We start from the raw sequence: 22,717 nt of genomic DNA, 5'->3' as shown, positions 1-22,717 counted from the left end.
GAAGCTTCTCAGAGCAACATTGAACTGGTTAAGCATGCGTTCGTCACACAGCTGGTAGAGAGAGGGATGTTTTCTTTGTAAATCCCCCTTCGGGTGCATTTCTAGGATCACATATTTAAGGACTGTTACAGATGCCCAAAAAAAGAAGAATGAACTGGCCAGCATATGACTGGGTTGAATTAAAAACCTTATTTCTTATGCAAGTCTGTCGCTCGACCAAATGTCCTTCCTTATACATTTTTACAATGCAATACTGCTGGTGTCATACAGTTCCAAGAGTCAATTGCAACTACAGTTACTGTACTAATCAAAGCAGCAGCTGCCCTACAAGTAGAATATGCCACTAAAATCCCATACTGATCAAAAACTAACTTAAATACTTAGGGAGCCATGGATATGGACACGGCTGAACCTGAGCCAATCAGTGAACGACATCCTCTTGAAATCTCTTCACTGATATATCTAGCATTCAAAACAAATAGCAAGATGTTATCTCTGCAAGGCAAGCCACGTGAAACTCATCCAGAGGGCAAAAACCATGTAAGCGAGGTCTTATTACTCACAGTCAGAGTCATGGAAAATGCTTTAGAAAAGAACAATTGGCACAAGATCACATAGCGACTCTCAAACATCGCTCTCAAGACATGTAAAAATAAATTTCCCCCAGTAGGATAACACTGGCTGACGTCCTCTGCCTTCAGTCAAGTTGCACATTTCATACCAAGAATGCTTGACTCGTTTTTTTTATTGCTATTACCGTTGGCGCATGGAGTGCGGACAAGCCTCCGTACCATTCCAAGGAAAAACACTTGACGTGATTAAGAAAACAGAGACGGAGCGCGGTACCCAAGAGCTATGGAAGCCCAAGACTGCAACTGCACTTCAACAGCTGGTGTATGACCACAGTCAGAGACAGAAAACAGTCCCAGGAGTCGAGTCTGGAATCACAGAAAACCAATCACCAGATTCTTTGATTATGCCTAGTGCACACAAACACATAAATCAAAGCAACTTAAACCCCGGGGACCGTGTGAAGGACGCAGGACTGTTGACCTTTATGCGGAAAGGTCGATTTGATGAATGACTCCGCAGGGTCAGAGTACTGATTGGGTATCTGTGGTCACTCAAGAGGGACAGAGAAGGATGCATGCATGTGTGCCTCTCTTGGGTTTAAATTAACACTGGGTCTCATCTGAAAATTTAAGGTGACAGGCCAGGATTTAACATTTACAAACACACTACTTGCATTGCCCCTACAAACAACTGGTTCGAACTCAAATTCGAGCTTAAGTGACTGAGTAGATCAGCACGAGCCAAATATGTAGATGAATATCTGCCCAGGTGAGAATCAATGCATTGCATTTGATTGGCATTTTGGAGATCAATTTAGGATTTGGGGATTTGGAGGTCAATATGTTGACAATAGCCATATTTGGGAATTTATTTATGAACACAATTGGAATGTCGCATAAAACATTTGCGAATACATCATACCCATTCCGTGTGGTCAAGAGAATAAAATCGTCATTTCCTGGGAAATTTGCGCTAAACAAAAATGGAATTTGCAGCAATTGGGGAAGCCGCTGTAGCTCTTTTTGTAAATTATATCATAAATCACTTGCGCCCCATAGTGTGCAGATGAAACACAAAGCCGTAATGTTATCTTGCATTCTGGAGGGGGATGCCTGGTGTTTGAAAGAGTTCTGGGAGGTACTTATACCATTTCATTTTGATGAGGACTTTGGCTCAGGCATTTCAGAATGACCAGATGAACATTTGAGATGCTGTGCAATGAAATTGGTCCGCTGGTTAGTCCAGTTGTCCAATCACATCCCCTGTTAAGGCAAAGTCAAAGAGTTGTTCCTTGCATATTGAGGGATTTATTTATTATTTGTAAATGTGTTTCCATTGTAGTTCATGCGCATGTCTTCTTATCAGATAAAAATGATATCCGCCTCAAATGAGCGCATACGTTTTTATGCACATTTTTACAATTTATGCTTTTCCATCCAGCTTTTTTCTATGCGATATCCCAAGATTCAGATTAAAATAAGTGGATGGAAACAGCTAATGATATATTGAAACAAACAAAAGAAAGTATAGCATTAACATTAATGTAGTCCACATGTAGGTTCTTGAAGTGATCTGTAAAGCCAAATTAAGTTCCATCTGGGAGTTTATCAATTAATCTTAACGGAATCAGAAGCAGCTGGGCATATGTTTAACACAAATTATCACTTTCCTGTTGCTTTTGGCTACTACACTAAACCCATCATTTCATGGGTCATTTCGCTGCAGTAAACCCACAGAAAGATGCCCAGGGCTTTGTCTGAAAAAGCATGCTGAAAAGGTTTTAAATAATTTCCCAGAAATAAGCATTTATGTATTGGTGAAAAAGACAATAAGCAAGCCCACACAGTCAAATATAGAAGAGACTGACTAGTTGTCGAAAGAGCTATATCTCAAGGTTTTAGATGAGTACACAGTCCTAAAAGGACTGTACACATTTGGGATGTCTCCACATCCATTTCAGGTTTTCTACTAAACGAACTGATAGCTTTGATTAAGACAGCAGTGTTTGCAGCACTGGGGCAAGTTGTCACATTTTAACTGTACCTACATGTTTGTACAGCAGGGCAGCTACCTTTAACATATTTGTTTCATGTTGATTAAAATGAATAAACAAACGCTAACCTAAAAAAGATTTATTGGAGTAAAAAGTGACTAGCCCCGGTTTCCACTACAACAGAGGCGCGCGCCGCATACTTCTAACGCTAAACAAGAAGCAAATGTCAAACGACAAACAATAATAGCTAATATTTCACAATATGAAATATTTCCTAAATAAATGTTAAGTACATCTATTTTGAGTGGAACTATTTTGTAAACAAATTTAGTAAGAGCGATACAAACTAAGCTGTTTTCACGAAGTTAAATGTGCTGTTTTTAAGCTATACAAACAGCGCGTGCAACCTAAACATACAGTCAGGTGACTTTCTCTGTGCGGTGAAATGTATGAGTAAAAGCACGTTTAACTAACCACATATGTCATATTGCTGTCATTATTGTGACTATGTTAGAAGGATGAAGTGATGGAGAAGGACTGTACCTGTCATCATAGCAGAAATCAGCGCTCAGTGTGTTCAAATAAAGGAGCAGAGCCACAGCACTGCACACCAGCTCCACTATCATCTCAACGACACACAGGAGAAAAGAAAGTCCAGGAATGAATGACACTGATCAGTCCCTGTCTCTGTTTGCTGTTGTCCTCATTGTTTTGCTCCTGCTGCGAGATGGTAAGAGTTTTAAAAACAACCATCGCTCGTCTAACCCATTTGCGGACCAAGGCTTTGGATTCAGCCCTCAAATTTTGTTCGTACTGGGTGATTTCGCTAATAAACGGAGAGGAATCGGTTGCTCTTCATCCAAGCCGTAGTGAAACATCCCGTTGCAGTTACACCCTCCTATCAAACACAACACGCGTGTGATATTTAGAAACGCCGCGCATGCGCAGAAATCAAGCATCAGCATCAGTGCACGGAGAGCCTTGTCTTATTAAACTGATTTAGAGCCTGAACATAATAAACTGCAACTGCTTTGGTTTGCAGCATTTACATGTATGAACAACTTAAAACAACAACAACAACAAATAAATAAATATTTATATTACACCAAATTAATTGTGAGTGCCGTTCTGTCAATCAAAATTGAGAGCCAGAAACTATAATTTGTTAATCTTTTTAGATGCCACGGACCCCTAAATATTATCATCCTTGTGTGATCTTTTATAAACACCCAAAGTATACACTAAAAATCTGAAATTAGTTTCTATTAAGTTGCATCATTATATATTTTTAATCACGTAACATACTGTTACATTTATTTTATTTAAAATATATTTTTATATTAATTTTTTTATCGATTAAAATATTTAAAAATATATAATTATTAAATTCATTTATTTATTATTTATGTACTTATCTATTTTTATTTATTCAATTATTTTGTCATTTATTTTATTTTTTTCTCTAGACTTTTCCACGGATCCCCATGTCTGTCCCCTGGTTTTGAAAACATTTTGACAACCCCTGTAATAAACCATAAAACTATTTTATCTAATAATAATTGCCTTTGCAGGAAGTGTAGAAGATGAATGAGATATTTTTGGCGAGTTGTGCTTTTAGCATGTGAATCTTTCTGAAAATCCCCGGAGCAGCTGGGTCAAAAGCTGCTCAGAGCATGTGTGAATCTGCAGGAGTCAAACACAGGAACAAGAGCGAGAGGAGATCATTTGTACCCCAGTGTAGTCCACTCCTTATCCACCCCGCTGACCTCAAGCTGTTGACCCTTGACCATCAACCCCACTGGGAGAACAACTGCTCCTTTCAGGGATCAACAACTGACCTTCTCAGTTCTGCATTCTGCTGCCGATACAAACCGTCAGATGGAATAGATGTTAAACTCAAAAGTGTACGATTAAAAAAGCAATGGGGCAATAGTTTATACTCTTATAACCCAAAACTCTGTTGCAGGTGTGTTCTAGGGTAAACAAGACACATTTTTATTGCAAAAAATACAATTAAATAAATAATAAAATACAGAATAAAGCATAAAAATAAAATGCATGCGAAGATGTTCATAAGGCCAAAGGCCAAGAAATAAGATATGTTTTTGACATTCAATTATTTTTGTTTCTCATTGGTAGACTTTTCCATCACAGCTGATAAATATCAAACAGGAAACAGTGATGGGCAGCGCAACAGTCTGAACCACGCCTGCTCTGAAATAGCACCTGCTTGATTTAGACCAGCGCAAAAACACACAGAGATCAACTGTATTAAAATAATAAATAGAACTAAACTTGACTTGGCAGTGATACTCCTATGTTTATTTTGTTCTTCATCCTCAAAAGATACATAAGATTACTTTCGATAAAAAGTAACGCATACTTTTAAAAGTTACTTTCCCCAACACTGGCCATGCATATGTTTATATATTTAAAATTTGTCATGTTGGCCTATTTGTAAAAGGCAGCTTGCCTAATGAGACATTTTGTTATAGTTTCCATCAGCACAACTCTATAAAGGCAGTGAGGATATTATAGGAAAATGTTTCCAGGGCAAAACATTTGAATCTGAAACCTTTCACATCGCGGTCCAATTTGTGATAGGAAACACATTACAAGAACCTGTTTACATTTTCATCCACAACTGAAAAAAAAATATATACAGTATATCACTGATTTCTACAATCATCAAATTTGGATTGAGGCCCATGATGCGTAGAGGACACACTGAGAGAACTTGAACACACTTTTATTCATGTACGTCCTTCGGCCAGACATGAATTTGTTCCTTAAAATCCTGTTAACACTTCTGACAGTGAGGCAAAAAAAGAAGCTGATTATTTTCAGATGGAGCTCATGATGCGTCATTGTAGATGAGATTGGCATGTGTTTGCGTGTGAGGGAGAAATAGAGACGAGATTGAAAGAGAGAAATAATAACAGAATATTTTCCATCCGTGCATCCTGTTTAGTCCCTTTGAATCACTGATGAAAAGATAAATCACACCTCTCTTTTCTTCCAATTCCCCTATTCTCCCCTCTCCTCCTCCTTTTCCCATACAGTTCCCATATTAAAGCACCGATGCCTGATAAGGAGTATTGTGTGATTCCTCTGCTTACCGGAAGCTTCACTGGCACCCCATTGACTTTTCCCATCATTTCCTCCCTCATCCCGTTCTCACACAGACCTGCCAGGGCTTGAGTGTCCACACAGCTACATCAGTTGCATCCTGGGAGTAAAAGAATTCCATTAATGTCTCATCTTTCACACTAAAATTTAAAGGGTGTTCGCACACATTCTTGTCTTTAAAGTCCCCATGAAATGAAAATGGACAATTCTTGTTTTGTTTATGGAATATTGCAGTATTTATTATAAATTATTTATCCATGCACATATTTTTTTTAAATGAATGTGCCTTCAATTTAATAACTTTATTCAAAATAACTTCCCCTCCCTCTTGCAGCGACACCTCTTCTCTTCTCATATGACGTGTTTTGAAAATCCGTTTCATGCCGACTTCAAAAACACAAGATGCAGCGCACCAGAATTCAATTCAATTCACATTTGGAAAAGCGTAAGAGGCCATTCACACATATTTCGGTCTTGTACCCCCAAAACCGACCCATCTAACATGTTTACATAGAAAAACAAATTAAAAACAGCACAGATGAACACAAAAACACATTCTTTCAGAACCAGCCCTAAAGGTTAACAAATGTTAGCTTTTTCTTGAAGTCCATCCAGCTTTGGTAAATGTGTTATTTATATCCTGAAGTCACGAAGTCAGTGAAACACAACATGGTTGTGTACCACAAGACTTCAGGGGACAGCAGCTGTTTTGTGAAGTGAAAATAATCAATAAGCAAACAAATCAGTTGATTGTTTCTGCTTTAAGTGAAGGAAAACAAATTGTGTTTTTGATGATCTACTAAAAAGGAAACTTGTTTTGTTCAGAGTGAAGCTGGACATTCCTGGTGACGATAGAGAAGCATTTCCTCAACCTCCCTTGCATGCAAAGGAAAAAAAATAAGCAAAATTTCAGGAAATAAGGGAGTGAATAAACTGGTTTCCCATCGCTTTGCTATTTCTGTCCCAAAGAGATGTTTTGGAGTGCATCATGTCATTATTCTGAAGCTTTTCCTTTCTCTAATTTAGACGCAGAACAGGATATGGCACAATACATCCGCTAAAAAGATGAATTCATGATAGAAACATATGCGACTGGTGAACAGACTCATTTTTGGCAATGTATTAGACTTGCCCCAACAAACTCTATGAAGTTCAGGCTCAAGTGCTGCAGTGTCAATGTGTAGCCATGCTTATCTCCACACAGACACACTAATGGCGGCTATTTTTCCAGAAATAATGGCAGAGAAGTTGCATTGTTCTGGTCAAGTGGTACCATGATGAATGGATGTGGAGCTGTTAGAGAAGGAAAAGTCATTAGAAGCAGGAATTGCATGCTTAGGCTTAGCAATGTGGCCTACTTTCTCTGACAGAAACTTTCCTCAAATATTTACCCTACTGTTTGAATTCAATAAACAATGACTTATAATTAAAAAAATATTGTTTCAACGGAGTCTGTGAAAGCTCATTTACACATTAAATAAGTCACATTGATTTGTTAATGTTTCAGCAGGAGTTCAATAGGTTTTCAGTAACCACTTTTGCCACTTGGAAGTGCATACAGTGGTTATCACAAACCATATTGCTCAAAAAGTATGACAGACAGACCATAATTATCAACAAACCTAAGAGGTCTCCTTGCAGGTTTTGAATTCTCTCATGGAGTTATTACCTTTTAAGATAGAAGCAAACACAAAATATAGTAGTTTGAGCAAGTAAAACAAATGCACTTTGTGTCCTAAGTGCTTCTAGTTCTCAAAGGGTCTTAATCAAGCAAAACACACTGTAGAATCAATCAAGTTAAGACAACTGCAACCTGGAGGTGTTTCATTTATGAATATTAACTAAAACATGCAAGACAGGAGAATAATGGTCAGTGGGCAATGGCTAAAAATAATGAAGAGCTCAATGTCTGATTAATATTAATGGTGTGTTAAATAAGTGGAAGCACAAGACATCCCAAGTGTGACTGATGTCCTCGTATGGCTGGCTAAAGGCTGATTTATAAACCAGTCAGACTAATGAACACTAAAAGCAACGTTCTGCATCCCATTGATCACTATATCTTTCTGCTTTAAGCTGCAGACCGATCCGGAGACTAATACAGACAGGTTTTTGGAGCAGCTGGAATGAATTCAAAACTGCTTTTAATTTGCTGTGAACCAACCCTATTTTAACATCATTTATGTTTTAGATCATTTTTGTAAAATATAATTACATAGTTTTTCTCCATTGCTAAATCACTATAACTGATTCTGTTGGCCCAATTTCCCAAACTATTCATCAACTATTCATACAAATCATTTCTCGAAACAAAGACACGTCTCAAAACTATCAGTTTTCACAGACGTTCCAATTTCTGCAAAACTCTACCCAAAAACACCCTCATTTTACACAGGTTTAATCATGCTCTCATTCAGAAAACACAAGTACAACAATATATTTAACTCAAGTCATCACAATGCGAACTCAAATAGCATACATTTATCCATGTGTAAACATTAAATAGCAAAACTGAATACACACCAACCAGAATCTCAGGATAATATAAATAGGGCCACGGGTGATTGTGTGCTTTGGAAAATGAATTCTAGTGGTGGGACACAAAGGAAGAGAAAGAGGAGAGGAAAAAAAATGTTCCTGGTGAAATACAAAGAAAGTCCATTGGCCTACAGGGTCATCAGTATACTGTTTTGTGTTGCATAAGTTCATATTCAGTTATTTTGTATTTGTACTTTTATTTCTAGTGCTTTCCATCTACTGTTGACTCTTGACTGTAATGAAAATAAAGCTTATTCTTTGAATTTCACTGTATCTGCACCCCTCTATTTATGTTGTATACTGCAATTCCTTCCTGTAATTCCTAGACATTGACTTGCAAAATGATTTGTGATTGCCAAAAGGATGTTTTTGTAATAGTGTTCTATAGGCAGTGGAGAAGTCTGTGTATTTGTACATGTTTGTGTATAGTTTTGAGATTGTGTTCATAGTTGTGTGAAAAAGGTTAATTGTTTCATGAATTGTGTGTTAAATCGAGAAAAAACTGTAAAAGAGTAGGTTTATTGTTGGTTTGAAAAATGGACAACAATTCATTTAGAATCTGGACTTTAAAAACAAAATATTTAATAATGGAAAATAAAAACTATAAAGTTGTATCAAAATAATACATTAAAATTAAATCAATATATTACACTAAACAGCAGCACTACCGGCTTTGGTGTTCAAACAAACTGTAGATTCCTTTATACCAATAACTGCATAACACCTCGGGGACTGGAGGGGGTCAAAGAGCTGAACCAGCGCAGAATGAGAAACATTCTCCTGTAAGGAAAGGAGACAGTTAAGAATTAATTGTGACACTCTAATATCTGCAGAGACGCTAAAGGGACATGGTGATGGACAAATTATGAGATGGGAGGAAACCACGCCCCATTTATTTATTCAATAGCATACCTGTAAAATTTGCCCTAAAATGCTTAAAAAAGGCATTCCCAAAATAAATTGCATGCTGTTCTTGAACCATTTGAAATATATGCAAGTAAAAAAAAAAGTCAAACATTACTGTACCGCGGGCGGTACATTGGAACACTTTAAGGTATAAATCTGCATGCATGAGGTTTTTCTCAATATAAAAATCAGGGATCATGACTTACAATCAATCAGGCTATACTGGTCTCACTGTATGGTTTTGATTCACTAAAAATAACCCACTTATACATATTAGTTGTTCGGCAAGTGAGACTACACTGGTTGTGCTGTATATAGTTTGATTGACTAACAAGAATCAGTTCAAAAGAATCATTTGTTTAGGAATCAGAATACACTGGTTATGCTGTATATCTGATTCCCTAAAAAGAACAGACTCATAAGAGTCCTTATTTTGGGAATCGGACTAACTGGTCATGTTGCATTTTTTTGATTCCCTAAAAACAATTGGACCATAAGATCAGATCGTTCAGGAATCAAATTATACTGGTTTTCAACCCTGTCTGTGCTTGTATATATCCAGTCAGAGTATATAATTTTTAGATGAACCGTCATTTATGTTCAGTTCCAAGAATATCCGTAAGTATAAAAGACTATTTTGTTCAGGTCCATTAATCATCTTAACTGAAGATTGTTTTAATCCAAATAAATCCATATTACAGCTTTCTATAATCACTGACCAAAGCACATTAATATTCTTGGCAGAACACCCTGAGTACCATGTTATGAAATGGTTTATACAGGACAAAACCATCCATAGGCCAAATTGTAAAGCATACCCTGATTTCAGTGTGGTTCATAGAGCCGTCGAAGTGAATCCTTATCATGTTGCCAAGCCCTTTAATGTCTGACATACACAAATCATAGACCTCTGAAGAAAAACGCAAGGATCTGACACAGGAGAGGTTTTACTTGCTTTACATTACATGACTGATAAGTGAACCCTGTAAGATTATGTGGAAATTACTCCCACAGAAACTTGCTGTCACTGTTTTGTGACGATAAACAAAGTGATTTTGTCATGCTCTGAATTTTCAGTCTAACAATCTTCACAGACGGCTGAGTCTGATACTCCTGACTGTCGTCGCGAGGAGGTTTGAGGTTTTATGTTCAAAGCCTGGTGGGCAAGAGGAAAATGGAGGTGTAACTTAAAACCTCTGAACTCCTGTATGCTAAAATCTTTTAAAACCATTTTTTTGACTATTTTGGAAATGCTATATGTGGTAATGTCTGTTTGTAAAAGTTTTTGATTATGGAAATGTGTGCTGTGGCTCTGAAGTAAAGCCTGAAACAAAAGCCCCACACAGTTCTCCAATTATATGAAGATTACCATCTTAACATGGACAAATAGGGGGTGAATATACAACGGTGGGTAAACTGGACAACTACTATGTTCTCTACACTAACAATTGTTTTTTTTTACCTGCTCTTTCAAGTAGCAAAGTCGGTCCAGGAGGATGAGACCCTCTATACATGGAGCCAAGGTTACTTTCAACTGAGGAAGATGAAAACAGCATGAGACAGACTGATATAGCAATGTCAGAATGAGGTTAGCAATGAAAACATAATAGACATACAACTTTCTATGACACTCACCATGTTAAAAGCAACCATCTCATTCATCCTGGGTGTGTAGCGATCATGATAGCTCTGAATATCGCCATCAGATAGCTGAAGAGAACAAGAGATATGGACTCAATGATTTGAAATCAATAAAGGAACGAGATCATGTCCTACTTACCAACCAGGACCTAAAGAAAATCTCTTCTGTACCTATCTAAAAAATTTTAAAATATTACAAAATAAACATTAATAATATTAAATAAACATTAAATGTAATATTTTTCATTTAAATAAAAATATATACAATCTGCGCTGTAGTAAGCACATATATACACGGCACGCACTTAAAGTGTTTTAACTATATATACATCATTTTGTAAAATTAAATGTAATTAAAATAATTGTCTATTTTAATTTTTTTTTATACATTTTTTTAATATTGTTTATATAAAAATAAAATATACATGAATCTAAATTTGAAAAACTGTATTTATAAATATAAAATTATAAAAATAAAATTACAAATATTACAAACTAAACCAAGATTTAAACAAATAAAAAAATAAAAAAATATTTTTTTAATAAAAATTTAACATTTTTTCATTTAAATAAAAATTATACATAAATATAATTTTCTATTTTAAATACATGTTATATTTCATTTATATACAAATATACATGAATATATTCTATTTAATGTATTTATATAAATTGTACAATAATAAAAGTGTTGTGTGTGTGTGTACATATTCACATGTAAAAATGTTAGAACATTTTAAATCAAATATTTAAATAACTTAATATATATATATATATATATATATATATATATATATATATATATATATATCCCCAAAATCAGGTTACACTGATATCGTCTGGGCCTGCTGATGCCTTTTTAATAGTCTCTTGCTCTCTCTACCCATATTTCCCTACGTGTCAAACATACTTTGGTCTGTTTATCTCATTAGTTTCATTGTGGTGTAATTCAGATGCATGTGGGCAGACTGACAAAACATTAAACGTAATATGAGAACAATTGGTTATTACTTTAGTCTCATCCAGATCCAGCTTCCTAAGTGCCCGCCTGACATAGTCCACAAACGAAGAGGCTTTGGAGTACACGTTCCCAACACGTTTCTCACTGCCAATAGAAAATAAAACACTGCATCATATCACAAATAAATTAACAATATTTAATTGATTTCTGTAGTAGTTTAGAGACTGATATTAACGTAAGTCACATGCAGAAGGTGAACTTTGCACTCCTTGTTGACTTGCACATTACCGTAACCTGATGGTTTGGCTTTGACTCACAGGAGTTTAATAAAAAATTGAAAACAGGGCTTTAGGGTTTGACTCATGAGCATCAGTCACCACTGAATCAGATCTGCTCTGTACAGTCATGATCAAATATCTCGATAAACATTTCTCAGCCTCCGCAAAAGGAAGGAAGGACCGGAGGGAATCTGAAGCCTCTTTATTCTCTCCTCTAGTTTACGAAAGCTCCCCGACGACTAAAACAAAGACAGGCGGTTGTTTTCTGTCTAATGAGCAGATGATGTGGTGAGAGTGCTGTCGTTGAGATATCTGATCCTGGTGTTTGTGAGGGGAACAGCGTCAGTGAGGGAGCTTAATTTTTGTCATCGTGTGTGTTTCACACTGAGAGTGGCTCATCAGGGGGTCTGGGGTGTGTGTTTCGTTTTTATGGAGTGTTTTAAAAACTAGGACAGCAAACTAATTTTTAGGGTTCTGCATTGTACTATGATTAACCGCCAAACCTCTAATACTTGGTTTAAGTCATAGACAGTATAAGAAGTGGACAGAGCCATCTCATTGGAACTCAGTTGAGACAGTTGAAGCCCATTTTTAGCGATTTTTGAGCACTTCCGTTCCTGACGCGCAGACTCAAACCGACTCAAACTAAGCTTGATGACGTGAGCAACCTGTCTGACAGACGTTACTCTTCTAGTAGCTGTGTGTGAAAATTGCCAACGTTAATCTTGCAGAGACGGGGAACTTGAGCAAAGAGTTCTTTGGCGTGAGTGAGCAGGAGTAAGTATTCCGTTGCTTTTATGGACTCATTATCTATGGGCTTCTCCCTTGACGGGACGTCCCCCCGATTGCCTGCGAGCTTCTCCTCCTGTCTGTACGGTAATTTCTGTACAGCGCAACAGAGAGTCGAGTGGTTATGACGCAATCGTTAGCTTATTTTTACTAAATCTGTTTCTACGGGGCCATAATGTAACAGAAGGTAATGGAGCACTTTATACATTGTCGTGTTTCTTTAGAAATAAATAATGGACAAATGGAGTCTTTAAACGCCTCAGATGTAAAGTTATTCGCTGTCAAAGTGACGCCAAAATGAATGGGAGTCAATGGAAATGCTAACGCAAGTGAAGTTCTGCTACAAGATGCCGGCACCCGGCCGGCTTCAACTTCCGGTCGATGGATTACCCCCTTGGTTTAAGTGCCCCAGTTATGCTATTTCAAAGGTTCCTAATTTTGTTTTGGAGGTGTCCTACAGTGCGTTTACATGCATCCAAGGTAAAAAAATACTTTAACTTTCACATAATATACACTGCAGCATCACCTCTTTTCTCACTGTGTCTGAAACGTTCGATAATAGATTCCGTCTCTCTCAACCCTCCTTTTCGAGAACCTATTCTGCTCTGATTGGTCAGACGGCCTAGTCTGTTGTAATTGGTCTATTGGAAACGGAAGTTGGAAGTGCATGCAAAGGGGATTTTGCAGCACAGTAAACAGCATCTTCTCAACATGTCGACAACGCAAACTAAACTCTTCCAGTCATCATCTTCAACTACAGTGTTTGAGTGTAGGGGTCAAAGCAGACGTTGTTCGCCGGCAGCCAATGAAGACCATAGGCTGGCATTATGCAAATTTGTTACAAACCTCTGTAGGTTTATGCCGAAAGTAAGACTGGATTTATTGATGACTCATTTCAGGCGTGCACTTTGATCTTTGAAACTATGCAGTCCTTGTACATTCACAAACAGCTACTGTATAACACACTACATGAACGATACTATCCGAAAAAGTACAATAGGGGCACTTTAAATCATGAAAATTTTAGGGCTGTCAACTTTAGTCGTTTAGTCGACTAATCGGTCGATGCCGTCTTGGTCGACTGACATTCTTATTGGTCGACCAGTTGCATTTTTTTTTTTTTTTTACCAATAGAAAGAAATTTTCCATGATTTACTCCTTGATAATTATTCCTTTATAAGCAGTTAAATATTACTGTATTCTAAATATAATTAGCCTATGGTTTATCCCCAACTTTAAATGCTTTAATTTAGGCTATTTTGTAACAGCGCCAGAGTTTAGCGCACACACATAGAACACTCGGTTCACACGGCTGGCTGCGCTGCTGCTTCGTGCTCAGTAAGGGATATAGGTAGTTCAGCTTTCATTCAGTTAGAACGCTACTTGTTTCGGTTTTTATGTTTTTATACACTATATGTTTTTATCTCGATGCGGCGTGGACGCACTTGGAAAAAAAGAGCGCATCGCACCCATAGACTGTATAAAGGTCTCACCGCGACCGCGTTGCTTCCATCATGAGCGCGCACACCGCGCGCCTACATTTGAAATCGAACTTGAGCGCGCAAAAGACGTGAGCAGTCCCTTTAACGGCTTTATCATGCTGACTCAATAGATTGTGTTTTCTTGATATGTTTTTGTTTTTATTTGTACACTTGACGCATTTGAAAATAGCCTAAATAATGTAACAAAACGAAAATAAACCTATATGCGGTCCTACAATACAACCTATTATTATTAGGATTGTTTTTTAGGCTCTTTGGGTTTTTGTGTGTGTTTGTTTTAAAACGCCTAGATCGGCTGGACAAAAGTTAACCCATAGCTTTGAAAGTAAAGAAGAACATACAGCCTGTATAAACGAGAGCTTTTGTTAGGATTTTTCATTGTGGCATATAGCAGTTATATTTTTTGTAGCGTGTGGTGTTGTCAGTTGCGCGATTGTGACTGTTACTATAGACCTAGGACAGTGCTCCTCACTTTTTGCAGTTAAAAGCAGTTAATTTTCAAAGAATTGTATTATTATTATAGTTTTATGTATTTTTGATGTTTTTTCGTTGTTGTTTTATAAATGCTCTATGACAATTGTTAAAAAATGTTCAATCAAAACACATCTTTTTTTATTTTTTTATTTTTTTAGTCGACTAATCGTTGTGCAGGACAAGACTTTGGTCGACTAAGGATTTCTTTGGTTGACTACAGCCCTAGAAAATTTACTGTAGCAACAGTTAGTTTTTCCAGATGTTTACATGCATCTAAAAGCCATAAAACAAACAGAGCTATTATTATTAATATCATGCATACCACAGTAACAAAACAAATCTAGTATGCTATAAATATGACACAAAATCAATAATGCAAATGGTGGTACATATGAGGGATACCTTTTAAAGCAATCGTAGTGATCCTGTAAAATAACATGGAGAACCGCCCGATAAAAAAGTGACTCCATAGGCAGCTGTAACAGTCAAGAAACCCTGTTAACATCAGTACAAACTATTGTGTTTCATTTCAAAACTGATTTTGCCTAAGTTTATGCAATGCATACTTATGTTTGCTTCCTTATTTGTGTTTTTAATCACATCATTTGAAGTGTTTGTCCCATTTGTGACAACTAAAAAAACAGATTGTGTCATATTTTCCATTACAATTATGTCATACAAACAATCAGCCGTGCAGAAGACAGCACAAAGAGATTGTACGCGCTGACCGCTTCACCTCTGAACTTTCATTCATTTTTAATCGAGAAAAAAATCTAATTAAAATACACAGTGCATCTAATTAAATCACATAAATATGCATAGCCGCATATGCTGTACGTTCTGGCATTCAAGCCTGACCAACACATTATGATCAGCTGTGCAAACAGCTCTGGTTGCAAGATACTGTGCTCCTTATATGCTGATCTTACAGGGGAATTGGGATTTTAATTGAAATATGAATATTAATATGATATGACACAATCAAGTACTCACCCCTCCTCCGGCAGACACCCTCTCCAGAGCCTGAGAGGGGGAAAATTAGTTTGTGAAGAGCTCAATATTAGTCAAGCCTGCTGGAAACAAGCTTGAATGTGATAACTAAACACATTGTGACATGATTTGATTGTCGCTTTTAGTTTAATAGCAGATACACTGTGTTCATCTTACAAGAAAAATCACCTGATTATCATAAACAACATTTTTACAACATTTATCTAATAAGCAAAGGATGTGGTTGAAGATGCGTGGGCAAAGTGAGATGTTTTAGTGACGTGTGAGGCAGACTTACGAGACATGCTGACATCCTGGCATTTCGACCACAGAAACAGGCCTGATCCTTCAGATACTGACTCATGGGGAAACCACACACACCACTGACACACCCTGGCTCACACCAAAAAAACAGAGAGGAATAATCAAACATCTTTTTTACATAGACTACTGTTCAAAAGTTTGGGGTCAGTAAGATTTGTTTTAGACTTTTATTCAGCAAGGATACATTAAAATTGATCAAAAAAGATGTGTATAAAAAAAAAAGAGTTTTCCCACTTTCTTGACCACCAAATAGAGCATTAGAATGATTTCTGAAGGATCATGTGACACTGAAGACAAAAGTGATGATGCTGAAAATTCAGCTTTGATCATACGAATAAATTACCATTGAACATATATTAAAATATAAAAGTTAATTTAAATTGTAATATTTTACAATATTGCTGTTTTTTTAATAAAATATAAACAGACTTAGAGACTTCTTTTAAAAACAAAAGAGACTTCTTTTAAAAACATTACAAATCGTACCAACCCCAAACTTTTTAGGGTATGTCAAAACTAAAGCAGATTTCTAAACACTGAACATGTTGTGGATAAGAACCTGTTGAGCCCATGCCATTCAAACGAGACCCATACTGAGGTTTGAGGCCTATTCATGGTGCAGATAAACACTGTTTATTCCAGATATCATGCTAATCTAAACCATGCCAAACTGAACAGGATCCAGAGTCCGGCACAGGCCTGTGTGTGTGTGTGTGTGTGTGTGTGTGTTTACAGGTTTGGCTATACTTGAAGGCCAAATGTCCTGAAATATTATGACAACTGACTAGTGAGAATATTTCACTGGTCCTTACTAGATTAAAATGCATACAAATCAGCCAAAACATATAAATATCATTAACCTGAGATAAAAATCAATGGAAGTCTATGCAATGTCCTCACTAATAGTGAAACAAACGTGTGTGTGAGTGAAACAGAATGAGCTGTGTGCAAAAAATGGACAGAGAGAAGGACCATGTGCAACACTGACATTAGTGATTTCATAACGAAATGTCTGGATCATTGTGAGTGACCTTTAACACTGTCTTGATTCGACCAATCGCTGTGAGGCTTTAAACTGACCCCCAATAAAACAGTGTTTAAAGCTGATGTGTGTAATTTCTTTGATGAAAATACCAGTTTTAGGCGCAGAGACAACTGTAAGTAAGCCATTCACAGGTTGGCTGCTTAACTAATGATGTTTGTGGGCGGTACTTCCTGTTTCCTGTTTCAGTAGGAGACATTGCATTTTGAACTGAGTCAGAAAATGCAGGCCCTTTGCAGAGATATCATAGAAAAAGTATTAGGCTGTTAATTCTGATCAGGCAAGCAAACCTCAATGCAAAATCTTTGTAGCACTGTGGGGTGCCGCTAGTGGCACAAAAATTACACACTTCGCCTTTAAAAGCACAGCATGATGCTGTAATCATGCCAAGTTTTTAAGACTAAAAGGCACAATGTGTATTTCCATTGGAACTGCATTTGTTTCACTCCCTATTGTTTCTTCTTCAGAACAAACATGCTTGTAAAGCGAGCCGCCGAAGCCCTGAAAACTCTGACATCATCATGCTGAAAACGCCACATGTTGTACTGACTCTTCTTGATTTAGTGAGATCAAACAGACAGTGTGTGGAGAGGGAGAGTGTTTGTGATGTCAGTCCAACATTTGAACACACTTCATGTGTTTTAGCTCTGTCCCTGTAGCAATCGAGAGTCTGTGATGTGATCACCAAGCTTTACAAGACAATGAGGCATTATTGTAGTCCTGCTGTGCTTCATAACATTGGACACTGACTAAATCGACAGTAATTATGTGATAAAAATATCATATTTAGCAGGCACTCAATCCTTACTGCAGTGTCTCCTCTAAGAAAAAGTATCTGAGAGAAGGGGAAAGACAGAGAGCCACTGACAGAAACCACATGGTCTCTTGGGACTAGCACCATTTCTTAAAGGGATAGTTCACCTAAAAATGGCAATTCTTTATTTCATCTGAAGAACACAAAAGAAGATATTTTGAAATCATCTCTGTGTTTTTTGTCCATACAACGAAAGTCACCATTATATCAACAATAGTAACAAGCATTATTATTAAATAATAAAATAATTAATGAAAAAATTGCATTTATTTAAAAAAAAAAAAAACAATCAATTATTCATTGAAAAATAAAACATTTTATAAGTAATAATGAAAATAATAATAATAATAATAATAATTATAATTATAATTATTATTATTATTTTGTTATAAATGTATTAATCACTGTTTTATATTGAATAATACATTATTTGACCCAGAATTGACCCAGGGCTGCAAAAAAATGTCAAATTTAATTAATTATTTAAAAATAATAATACGTAATAATAATAATATAAATAATAAATCATACATGTATAATAATAATAATAATAATAATAATTATTATTATTTTATACTAATTATATTTATAATTCAAAAGAAACAAATATTAATAATACTAACAAATATTATTATTACATAATTAATCAAATAAACAATGAAATTAATGAACGTATTAATTAAATATTGAATTTACTTAATAAATAAACAAAAACAAAAATGTATTATTTGACTCAGGATTGGTCCAGGGCTGCAAAAGAGGGTCAAATTCTTTATTTAATTAATTATTTAATAATAATTATAAGTATTATAAGGATACATAACAGTAGAGTATTATGTTATTATTGTATATATTAGGATGTTACAAGTACATTATAATTATTATATTATTATTAATCATATTAAATTATTTATTTAACCAACAACAACAATAACTATTTATAAAATAATTGATACATGTTATAATAATAACAATAATAATAAATTATTATAAGTATTTTTTTATTATCATTATTGTTTTACATTTTTTGACCCAGGATTGGCACAGGGCTGCACATTGCTGGAAAGAACATTATCCAAGAACTAAAATTACACACATCTTATCTTGTTTGAAGATTTGGGCACCCGGTTTCACAGAGACTGATCTGTTCAGGTGTGTGTGGGACAGGAAGTGTTCTTACCCTGTCTGTCCTGATCAAACTCTTCAGAAAGCAGGTGGTAGCAGCAGCCCACACTGCAAACGGCCCGCAACTCCTGTTTGGCCCCGAACATCCGCAGAGAGCTGGGAGCCAAATCTCCACACGTATGCAGGCCAACCAGAACTGCATCCTGGGTACCGGCCAGAGGGAGAGGGAGAGAAAAGGGTAATTTGGTGAAATCAACACAGACCGTTTGCCATCTCTCATTGATCATAAATAATTTGCTATGGACACATCCAAGTCCCTCTCCATTCTTGAGCTCAATTTCACCTAATTAACATGATTAGGATAATCGCAGGCGTCTCGCTGAGCTGTAATAGCAATGATACAACTTCTGCTCTGTTATCAAAGCCCACAGCTGGACAACTATTGCAGCATAGCGTGTCTCTTGTGCTATTATATGAGTTTAGTACACAGAAATTATTTGATCCTTAGAGAATATCATATGAAATTAATTCACAACACATTCGCAATGAAATAAAATTTGTATCATGGACCAAATGCTTCAAAAAGTATGTAAAAACACAGCGTCAGCTATATAAGACTCATGTATACTTTGTGAGAAAAATAGTATGATATAATAAAAGATAAATTCTTTATTTAATAATAATAATAATAATAGTTTTTTATTTATTAGTAGTTGTGGTAGTAATATTTGTAGTAGTAGTAGTAGTAATAATTACAATTATAATATAGATTATAGATTATATAGAATATAAATTTAAATTGACAAAACTTCTAAATCAATTACTTACGTAACTCATTATTTACTACTACTAATAATAACAAAACTTAATAAATAATGAAGGAAATAATTCATTAATTCATAAATGAACAACAATAATGTATGATTCATTATAACATAATACATTTCATAAATAATAATAATAATTATTATTATTAAATAATGAATTAAATAAACAATTGGTTTAATAAGTTGTACAATTTATAAAACTATAGATTTAATAAATGTAAAAAATTCTATAGATTTAATAAATTAAATAATTATTTAATGTAATTTTATTATTATTATTTTACATTATACATTTTGTTTTATTTTCAAATGAATCATACATTATTATTTTTGTTGATTTTATATTTTAACAAATTTTCTCCCTTGGTTGAAACCCCTTAATAATTCTAAAATGCATCATTAATTATTTTACAGTGAATTATAAAAGGATTATTATTGCACTAGTTTTCTCCCCTGGTTCACTGAAACCCCGTGTGTTCTGACATCCACTCACCTCCAGCTCTGTGATCAGCGTCTTGAGTTCAGTTTCTTCAGTGACGTATGAGGTCAGAGGGGAAAACAGGCTGCTGTCGCTGTCGTTCCTCCTCCCTTCCCTCTCTTTCCTCTCCAGATTGTCCCTCTTCCTCCTCTCTCGTTCCTCCAGGCTCAGCTGGCTGGGGTGGACACGAGGAGAAGCGTCCTCTATGACGTCTAGAGACAGCGTGCTGAGGAAGCTGCTTCCTGCATCCCAATCACTGGGGTCTAATGTGGCATTATCTGAAGCGGATAAATCACTGGAGACTCGTTTGGATAAATCACTGGTTTCCTCTTGAGCCACAAACCTTCCTTTTCCCTTTGTAATAAAGTTTTTGTTGCCATCACTGTTCTCACAGTTTCTGCTGTGTTGTTTACTCCCATCCTCACTGTCCAAAGCTTGATTCCCACTGGCTCTGTTCTGTTTCTGATAGGCTTTGGAGAACTTCTTCAGTTTCCTGTTCCTCTCCTGAGCTCCATGTGTGTTGGTGCTAGAAGAGTCGATACCGAAAACCTGTAGGTTAAACTGCATGGATAGATAGGAGCACAGGTAGCCTTTCCCAGAACCCACGTCTATCACCTGAAATGAAGAAACTAAAGATGAAGAAGTTGCAATTCAGAACAAAACATGTAATTAAACTCAATTTGAAATGTTCTTACCTGTTTGACCCGGCAGCATTCAGCCAAACTAGCCACGACCTCAGACATCGCATGCACCTCATGGGCTTTCTTACAGTTCATAAACTCATCTGGAACAGGAACTTTGTCTGATGACTCTCCTATGGAAATTACAGACAACGCATGCTATATATCCTTGTAATAACCTGAATGTGACATGCATAATAATCATAATAAAGATTCAGAGTGGAATTTAAATGTGCTTCTGATCTGAGTGCAGTTACCCGCTATAGTGTCTCCATATATCAGTGTCAGATTCTCCATCAGCTCTTCCAGCTGCATACTGACCCCCAGACCCGGGAAACTGTGGGCTCTCGCTGCCCTCAGCAGGGCTGATATGTCCACCAGCTTCTTTGAGGCATTACAGAAACCAAAGGTGGTGTTTTCCTTCTCTAAAACCAAAACCAAAAACGTTACTATGAAATACAGCTGATTAAATATAGTCCAATGCACTTTAGTTCAATACATAATAAATTAAAGTATCAAGGAGCTCTTAAGGGAATATGGTGATGTAAAAAATATAAGTAGGAGGAAAAATGCTTAATTGCGTTAATGCGTTCCCATCAATATCTATTTTTTAAATGCTGCAAATTTACATATCTTAAATGAGTCTTATATTATTAAAATATATTATCATTATTACTAAAAAACGTCAATTTGTATACAAATCAGATGTTAATTTAAACCTTTAATAACATGCTGACAGCTTTTTTCCTTGAGAAAAACGAGCATATATAGTAATTCAATTTATATATCCAAATGAATTGATATTGAATCGAGATCGAAATGTGATCGCAAGCTTGTAAATCAAATAATTCGGACTCAAAAGTTGGCAGCCCTGTTGTAATGAACTGCATAAATAAATGTTTATATTAGTAGGCTAAATCAAATTAATCATTTTAAATATTGATAAAATTAAATGATACTGCCACAGACCATTTTGTGATATTACTCCACAAAATAATGTAGTATTCTGGGTAAATGTTAAAGAAAATTAGCATATATTAGTAATTTTAATTCTGAGCAGTTTCTTTATGTTTATATATATATATATATATATATATATATTTGTTTATTTAAACCACAATTTCTTTCTTTACTTTGAAAAGTAATTTCATTATATATTGCAAACAAATATTTGCACAAATTATGCAAATAATAACAATAAAAGGACCAGATTGAGTCCATCTTACCTTCTACCGCCTCCATGCGGCCATCAGTGGAACTGATAGAATGCAACACCACTTCTGGACTCACACACATGAACGTGCTCCAAACATCACGCGTGTAAAAGTCCACTGTGTGCGCATTCGAGATGCTTAGCGATATGGAGAGAAAGCGCTTAACTTCATTTATTTTCCTTTTTAAAGTGTCAATAGGCAAGTCATTAAATGCCATTATTCACGACACAGAAAAGTGAGAATTTCGTAAGAGCAGCAGCTGTTGACACATTTTCTGTATTTAAGACATAAGTAGTCAAATCAGGATATGATTCCTCTGAGCGACCAAATGTGCGGCCATTTTGAGTGTACTAGTCAACGTTTTGTTCTATGTGCGAATAGAAACACATTGACCTCACACAAATGGTGCTTATTTTGATTAGTAATGCCTTGCGACCAC

General features: G+C 35.9%; 3 protein-coding genes across 3 annotated transcripts in view; all 3 read right to left on the bottom strand.

Annotated features, from left to right (window-relative positions):
• The window catches only part of tmtc2a (transmembrane O-mannosyltransferase targeting cadherins 2a), a 32,317-nt gene extending 28,817 nt beyond the window's left edge, over positions 1-3,500 (bottom strand). Inside the window, exon 1 of the mRNA XM_056257545.1 lies at positions 3,110-3,500. Coding sequence (XP_056113520.1) covers positions 3,110-3,192 — 83 coding nt within the window. The 5' untranslated portion in view covers positions 3,193-3,500. The remainder of the gene's footprint in view (positions 1-3,109) is intronic.
• The window catches only part of LOC130089884 (deleted in malignant brain tumors 1 protein-like), a 94,514-nt gene that overhangs the window by 58,389 nt on the left and 13,408 nt on the right, over positions 1-22,717 (bottom strand). The window lies entirely within an intron of this gene.
• On the bottom strand, positions 8,737-22,581 carry mettl25 (methyltransferase like 25). The gene is made up of 12 exons (XM_056257547.1): positions 22,291-22,581; positions 21,322-21,489; positions 21,080-21,198; positions 20,400-20,999; positions 19,135-19,282; positions 16,073-16,167; positions 15,778-15,807; positions 15,187-15,260; positions 11,792-11,885; positions 10,775-10,849; positions 10,602-10,673; positions 8,737-9,013 (listed from the first exon to the last, which is right to left on the bottom strand). Exons 1-12 carry the CDS (start codon positions 22,493-22,495, stop codon positions 8,885-8,887), a joined length of 1,809 nt encoding a protein of 602 aa, XP_056113522.1. The 5' UTR covers positions 22,496-22,581; the 3' UTR covers positions 8,737-8,884.

Source organism: Rhinichthys klamathensis, unplaced genomic scaffold, assembly GCF_029890125.1.
Source record: "Rhinichthys klamathensis goyatoka isolate OS25496 unplaced genomic scaffold, OSU_Roscu_1.1 h1tg000139l_1, whole genome shotgun sequence".
NCBI lineage: Eukaryota > Metazoa > Chordata > Actinopteri > Cypriniformes > Leuciscidae > Rhinichthys > Rhinichthys klamathensis.
Note: the sequence above shows the minus strand (reverse complement) of the source record. Positions and strands in the feature narration are given on the sequence as shown.

Coding starts and splice junctions, on each gene's coding strand:
- mettl25 (XM_056257547.1), bottom strand. CDS start 22,495: ATGGCATTTAATGACTTGCCTATTGACACTTTAAAAAGGAAAATAAAT. Junction 21,199..21,321: donor ATATGGAGACACTATAGCGG/GTAACTGCACTC, acceptor TAATTTCCATAG/GAGAGTCATCAGACAAAGTT. Junction 9,014..10,601: donor TTTGCTACTTGAAAGAGCAG/GTAAAAAAAAAC, acceptor CTTTCCTTACAG/GAGAATGTTTCTCATTCTGC.